This window comes from Myotis davidii, unplaced genomic scaffold, assembly GCF_000327345.1.
Source record: "Myotis davidii unplaced genomic scaffold, ASM32734v1 scaffold673, whole genome shotgun sequence".
Lineage (NCBI taxonomy): Eukaryota > Metazoa > Chordata > Mammalia > Chiroptera > Vespertilionidae > Myotis > Myotis davidii.
The window spans coordinates 2,025,952-2,033,827 of record NW_006286677.1 but is presented as its reverse complement, the minus strand read 5'-3'; the positions used below and the strand labels follow the sequence as shown (position 1 = coordinate 2,033,827).

Genomic DNA, 7,876 nt, shown 5'->3' with positions numbered 1-7,876 from the left:
CACCCTCCCTTCCTTCCTTGTCTTTCTTTCAGCCATATTATAAACAGTTTCTATTTATGAGAGGTAGAACTAGGTATATCAAAGAACCAATTTTATAGATGAAGAAACAGGCTCAAAGCTAAGAAGTGACTTGGGTAAAATCACTACTCTCTGGTGAAAGGGAACACAGCGAGATCCTACCATTTCAGCACATCTCAAAAACACCGGTTCTGGTAAGTCATGTGTTTTCAAACCTCTGCCCAGCTCTGAGCCTAGTGCATACATCAGGCCTCATAAGTGTTCACTGATTGAACAAGGCTGTCCCCCAGGCTTTCTGACCCTCAGGCCACCACCCACCACCTCCCACCATTGCCTGGCTCATTTCATTTCTGCTCTCTCAAGTATGCTTATGGCCACAAAATGCCCTACAAATTTGATTTCTGCATTGCCATAGGATTATATCAAAGGCAATACCTTTTTATTTTTAAAAGGGAACTAATTGCTTTGAAAGGAACAAAATTAACAGTGAAAACGTGGTCATGATGCTGAGAGGACCATACTAATAAGCTACTTTGAAGTAAAAATTTAAAGTAATCATGTAGGTATAAAGGACAATATGTTTCTACTGAAGCACTGTCTTTCGAAATGTAGGTGACAGCTAAAGCCATAAAGTTATCTAAATCATAGAGACTCGATGAGTTTTGTGTTTCTTTTTGTGGATTTTGTTGTTTTATTGAGTCAACCTTGCTAACTCCCCAGCAGCTGGCATTCAGGCACAGCACGCCCTAGTAGCCCTCATTCGAAGAAAAACATATCTCAAACCAACCAAAAAAATAAGTCCATTTTCCTTCTAAAACTCAGCCTTCTTTAGGGCCAGTTCCAACAACATTTCTAGAAATGTAAGGAAAGTGCCTTTGTATAAAATAACAGATGGCTGCATTTAAGAACCACTAAAGTCTCAGGATTTCACCGTGGATGCTGCTCAAAGCCTGTGGGCAGAGGTCACCTCCCAGCATATTTGTGAAATAACAGACCAAGTTTATCTTCATACTGTCAGGCTCCTGAGCCCGCCATGTCTAGGGGACACTTAGCTGCTTTGATTTTTAAATTACATCATCTAATTCTTTACAAGTAATGTTTAAAATTGTTTTCTAAAAGTGGGATATCTACAGTAAGACTTACGTTAGGCCTAAAAAACAGAAAGTCAGGGCCATGTGATATTTGTGAACACCACTGGGATAGCCCACAAAATTAGCTAGGGCTAATGTTGTTGCTGTGATCAAATTTGTGATTTTTGTTATGCAGAGCAAAAGGTAAATATGATCCTATATAATAAAGAGGTAATATGCAAATTGACCATCACACCCTCACACAAGATGGTCACCCCCATGTGGTCACAAGATAACCACCACAAGAGGGCCAGCAGGGGAGGGCAGTTGTGGGCTATCAGGCCAGCAGGGGAGGACAGTTCGGGGGGGGACCAGGCCTGCAGGGGAGTGCAGTTGGGGGCGATCGGGCCAGCAGGGGGAGCTGTTAGGCATCAATCAAGCTGGCAGGGGAGCCGGGCCAGCAGAGGAGGGCAGTTAGGGGCGACCAGGCCAGCAGGGGAGGGCAGTTAGGGGTGACCAGGCCTGTAGGGGAGGGCAGTTAGGGGCAATCGGGCCAGCAGGGGAGTAGTTAGGCATCGATCAGGCTGGCAAGCAGAAGAGGTTAGGGGCAAGCAGGCAGGCAGGCAGTTGGGAGCCAGCGGTCCCAGATTGTGAGAGGGATGTCTGACTGCCGGCAGTTGGACATCCCCCGAGGGGTCCCAGATTGGAGAGGGTGCAGACTGGGCTTAGGGACATTCCCTCCCCCACCCCCACCCCCCGCCAGTGCATGAATTTCATGCACCAGGCCTCTAGTAAATTATAAAGCTCTCATTATCAGCAAGGGGGAGGCACAACCTGTCCCTCAAGAATGGCAGCATCTCCTGGCTCTGCATTTTCAAAAATGATTTACAACTGGCTTTCAGTAGGAGTCCTTTGGCCGACATGATGGTCAGTGTTTTCTTACACCTGATAAAAGCCCTGTCAAAACTTCACAAAGCAGTGCAGTTGGACAGAAAGAGCACTAGTCATCAAGGTATGAACTGTGGGCCATGAGCAGCTAATTGCCTCTAAGGCATCTGCCTATTGGTCTTAGTTTCATCCTTTATATAATGAATGGGTATACGGTGTCTCCCCTTAGTATGATCAGAAAACTTCCATCCATTGAGCCCTTCTGTATGCCCACCACTGGGCTACATACTATAAACACCGCACCTCTAAGACTCACAACGACCTGGTCAGGTGGTTTTATTACACCCATTGTAGAGGTGAGGGAAGGAAGTTCAGAGAATTGAAGCTAAGACTCACAACGACCTGGTCAGGTGGTTTTATTACACCCATTGTAGAGGTGAGGGAAAGGAAGTTCAGAGAATTGAAGCTAAGACTCACAACGACCTGGTCAGGTGGTTTTATTACACCCATTGTAGAGGTGAGGGAAAGGAAGTTCAGAGAATTGAAGCTACTTGCCCAAAGTCTCCCAAGACCCGGCAGGTGCACAACCTGAGACCCAGCCCATCTGCCTAGGCCTGGCCCCTTTCCTTCTGCTCTAAGTGGGCTCAGTCCAGGGAGCGAATCCTTTCACCTACTCCATGCTTTTCCCACCAGGAGGTGTGGTCGAAGCATACCCCCCTGTGGACAGTGTCACCAACCTGACGGTGGACATGCTCATAGAGCCCAACGGAGAAATCAGTGTGCTGTCCACGGGGGACCAGTTGCATGCAGAGGGCCCCTTCATCTCCTCCGGTACCACCATGCCTCAGGCCTCAGTGAATTCCCAAGTTCTCATTTCTCTGTGCCTCCAAATTGGAAAAGCTTGTAAACTGAGAAATGTGGTCGGTTACTTTTCTATAGACCTGGTGACCTTTATTGACCCAAGCACCATGGAACAGCAGGTAAGTCGACTTGATGCCACATGAACTTCTAAAATATGTAGACTCCACACGGTTTACACCCATGCAACTGGGCATGGAAGGGAGCTTCTAAGATTCACTGCTCACCGGCTGAGCTGACTGTAATTCAGCACCCACATGGTCTGTGTCAATCCATGTGAGACAGGGCTTTCTGTCTGGAAATACAGGGTCTTCTCATTTGGGTACAGTTGGAGTCTAAATGACCACAGCCCATGCCACATAGCTCTGTTGATTGGGCCGTAATTCTCTGTGTCTTATCATGAGTTTATTTTATGCCATCTAGGGATTGAACCTGTCTAGAATCTATTTTTAAATAGAATGTCAATCATCAGAAAGGAGTTGAGTCCTTGTGTCTGTTCCTTTTCTTAGTAATTCACCAGAAAGTTGGGTTGTCAATTTTTTCTCCTAAAAAATGTGTTGGAAAATATTTTATAAATATAAAAAGGTTTAAATAATAATATAATTAATAGTATGTGTCCAGACCCAGCTTAAGAAATAAAATGGTGCCAATACCACTCCAGTCCTATGTACTCCTTGCCAGTCCTCCTCGTGTGGCCCTTCCTCCTCCCAGAGGTGGCCACTGTCTCACATTTAGGACTTTAATTTCTTTCAACATCCTTATGCTTTTGCTGCACATTGATTACCAATATATAGTATACAGTTGCACAACTTTTTATAGTTCAGAACATCCTATATGTTGTTATTCTACAACATGCTTTTCTATATTCAATATTTCATCTGGAAGATGGTCATGTGGACATGTGTAGCTCTGATGTATGACATTCTTGATAACAATGTCTAAATTCACTACTATTTCACAGGATTTGTTTTTAAATGTTCAGTTCCTCCTCGGTTAGTGATGGGTGACCAGACCTCTGTCTAAAGGATGAAAAGGCCTCCTGCCCTCCCTCTCCCGAGATCCTCTGGCCATCCAACGTTGTAAATGCACTGTAGTTGTTTTCTATTCATTATTCTCAGGTTCATGATTATCCGTTTCAGTCCGATGATGGTTTCAAAGTGCGAGTTTATGTTTGGGCAGTTTTTGGCTTGTCCAATAATCATTTTCCATGTGCCTTCCTAAGCCCTCCATTGGTTTTACACTCCTTTCTCAGGTCCACACCTTGAGAGAGTAAAGGACAACTAAAGGGCATTCAGAAATAATCTACCCTGGGAGGAGGGAGCAAAGAAACAGTGTCTCTGGTGGAAGAGTTGAGTGGCAGGGAAGTAGGGGGGGGTTGCTGGGGGGAGGGAGCAAGGGATGCTACCCTCCCCTAATGTTTGTATTGAGAAACAAGGATTAAACCTGCCATCTTTGGGGCAGGAGGGAGGTTGGAACTATGGGGCTAGTTAACTTGTGGTTTTTATTTATTTGCATTTGGTACAGGGAGAATTGCATATGGCAGTGAGCACGTCCTGTCCCTGGGTGACCCACCCTTCTGTGGTTCTGGGATAACGATTCCACCCTTCACTTGACTGGTCCCATGTGCCCATCTTTCCTCACAATTACTCCCTCTTTATTTCTCTCTTTAAAAAAAAAATATTTTATTTATTTTTTTACAGAGAGGAAGAGAGAGGGATAGAGAGTTAGAAACATCCATCAGCTGCCTCCTGCACACCCCCTACTGGGGATGTGCCCGCAACCAAGGTACATGCCCTTGACCGGAATCAAACCTGGGACCCTTGAGTCCGCAGGCCGATGCTCTATCCACTGAGCCAAACTGTTTAGGGCTATTTCTCTCTTTTTTCAACCACATCAGCCTCTCTCTGCTCCCCTTAGTCATCATACCACCTTCTGCCTCAAGGCCTTTACACGTGCTGCCCCTCCACCTGAATGCTCTTGCCTTTTCTTCTTTACCTAGTTAACCCCCCTTCCCATTCATTATATTTCAGCGCAAGCCATGCTTTCTTAGGGGAGTCTTCCCTGACAAAGCCAAACTCGCCTGATTTAGGTTCTCACATCATCATGTACCTCTCCTTCACACTACTTACCATAGTTACAATTTTAAACGTGTTTCCGTGATGATCTGATTAAAGCTGTCTCCTCCTGTGGAACATGAGCTCTCTGAGGAGATGTACTGTGTCTCTTTTAACTCCCTACTCAATTCTCAGCACAATCTCTGCCCGGAAACAAAGTGGGCGTCCAGTAAATATGAAAATGAATGAATTAATGAACAATTTAGAGGGTACTCTAGCAGATGCTGGATGGTGGTGCCAAGGCTTTTAGAGAAAGAGCTCAGACATCAGTTGATGGATGGGACAGATAAATATTAGCCCAGGGTTCTCGGGTTTTATCGCACTATGATTTCTCATCACTTCCTGTTAATACTTGAGTATACGGCCATTTGGGTTACAATTTTCAATAGGACAGTGGAGGAAGTTCTCAGGAAGTAGTATATCAAGGGTGTTTCTACATTGGCGAGGGAAGTAGGTTAGCTCTCGGTGTAGTATATGTAATTGGCAGGCATTGTGGTGCCAATGAAGAGACTGGCATGCTATCAACCTCTTCTTTTTTGCCAGTCTAACAGGGGGAAAATGTCATCTTGTTTTCCTCAGTATTTCTTTGATTATTATTGATAATGAACACCTTTTCATATGTCTGTTGGCCATTTATATATATTGTCTTAATTGCCTTATCATATATTTTGCTCCTTTTAAATTGAACTATAATATAAATGCTGATTTGTACAAGTTCTTTATATATAAGGAACTATTACCCTTTGATGGTTGTACATACTGCAAATATCTTCTCCCACATTGTCATCTGTGGCTTTTCTCTCTCTCTCTCTTTTTTTAGCCATGTTTCGCCACCATAAAAATCATAATTCTTCCTTTGTGATTTATTGATTTTGTAACTTTTGCTTTTGTAATTGGCTACTTTACAAAGTAATATTTGTGGAAAGGTATTCCAAGAGTACACCATTATCTTATTCCTCATCAAATTGCCACCCGTGAAAATTAGCACCCATTGCCAACTTTCTCCTGAGTCAGCCACCACTATGATGGTGGCAATTTACTTTTAAAAAAATTTTATTGAATTTATTGGGGTGACATTGCTTAATAAAAGAACAAAGGTTTCAAGTGTATAACACATCATCTGTATATTGTATTGTGTGTTAACCACCCCAAGTCAAGTCTCCTTCCATCACCACTTATCCCCCCTTTACACTCTTCTACCTCCCCCCTCCTTTCCCTCTGGTAATCACCATACTGTTGCCTGTGTCTATGAGGGTGTGGTGTTTTGTTTTGTTTTTTTGGTTTTGTTGTTGTTGGGTTTTTTGTTTTTCTTTTTGCTTAATCCCTTCACTGTTTTAACTCATCTCCCCAACCCCTCTCCCCTCTGACAGCTGTCAGTCTGTTCTCTGTTCCTCTGGGTCTATTTCTATTTTGTTTGTTAGTTTATATTGTTCATTAGATTCTGCATATAAGTGAAACCATATGGTATTTGCCTTTCTCTTCCTGGTTTATTTCACTTAGTGTAATATTCTCCAGGTCCATCCATGCTGTTGCAAAAAGGCAAAATTTCCTTTTTTATGGCTGAGTTGTATTCCATGGTATAAATGCACCACAGCTTTTTTTCTCTACTCATCTACTGATGGGCACTTGGGCTGCTTCCAAATCTTGGCTATTGTAAATAATGCTGCAATGAATGTAGGGGTGCATATATTCTTTCAAAGTAGTGTTTTGGGTTTCTTCAGATAAATCCCCAGAAGTAGAATAGCTGGGTCATAAGGCAGTTCCATTTTTAACTTTTTGAGGTGACTCCACACTGCTTTCCACAGTGGGTGCACCAGTCGGCAGTCCCACCAACAGTGCACAAAGGTTCCTTTCTCCCACATTCTTGCCCACTTTTTCCTACTGCATAAATCCAAGCAACTGGTACATATTGAACCTTTTAGAAAAGACACTTTAGTCATATAAGTTGAAAAAATGTCATAATAAGTGACATAATAAGTATAAATCCCAGAGTGACATTAAACAACTTTTTGTAGGTCACTTGGCCATCTGTATGTCCTCTTTGGAGAAGTGTCTATTCAGGTCCTTTGCCCATTACTTAATTGGATTGTTTGGGGGATTTGGTGTCGAGTTGTATAAGTTCTTCATAAATTTTGGATATTAACCCATTATCAGATGTATCATTGGTGAATATGTTCTCCTATTCAGTGGGTTGTCTTTTCGTTTTGTTGATGGTTTCCTTTGCTGTGCAACAACTTTTTAGTTTGATGTAGTCCCACTGTAACTTTTCATTTCCATACTTCGTTCTACATTTATTCATTGGCAATTTACTGCGCGGAAGAGCTTTTTCTTCTCCATCTTTCATTTATGTATGTGTACATGTGTGTATGTAAGCATGCATGGATTGTGTATATGTGTATACGTGTATGTATTTATAACAGTTGGAACTCATGAGTTTCTACTCTTTTTAGGCAACCGCATTATGTACTTTCATCATTTTGAGATTCAAACTGTCCCAGATTTGGCTAGTGGGAGACCCTTCTGGGTGGCTCTTGTGTTCCTTTGGTGTGTTCCCATTATTCTTTGAGCACTGTCTTACTTTCTAACACAATGAGATGTTTTAGGTGTATCTTCCACTTCCCCTGACCCAGACCCAGGGTCAGCCTAAGAGCCTTGGGTCCTTCTAGGGAAGACAGTATTAAGATCTGAGCTCTCAGCGCTCTCATTGCTTCTGGAGTGTCATTGCTTCCCGTCTCTTTCAATAGACAGAGTAAGAAATAGATAATATATGCGCAATACACACACAGACATAGATATATTATGCTTCTACGACTATTTCTATATCTATCAATGTATATATTTTTCTATTTATTTAATTCTTTGCTTTTATTATTCTAGTTGTCACCTAATGTCATCGCTTTAAAATTGTGCTGATCTCAATTTGACAAG

At 42.7% G+C, this 7,876-nt stretch overlaps 1 protein-coding gene across 1 annotated transcript in view; it reads left to right on the top strand.

The window, feature by feature from the left end:
• IQCH (IQ motif containing H) overlaps positions 1-7,876 on the top strand; it is a 109,662-nt gene that overhangs the window by 48,022 nt on the left and 53,764 nt on the right. The window contains 1 exon segment of the mRNA XM_015560440.1: positions 2,670-2,956. Coding sequence (XP_015415926.1) covers positions 2,670-2,956 — 287 coding nt within the window.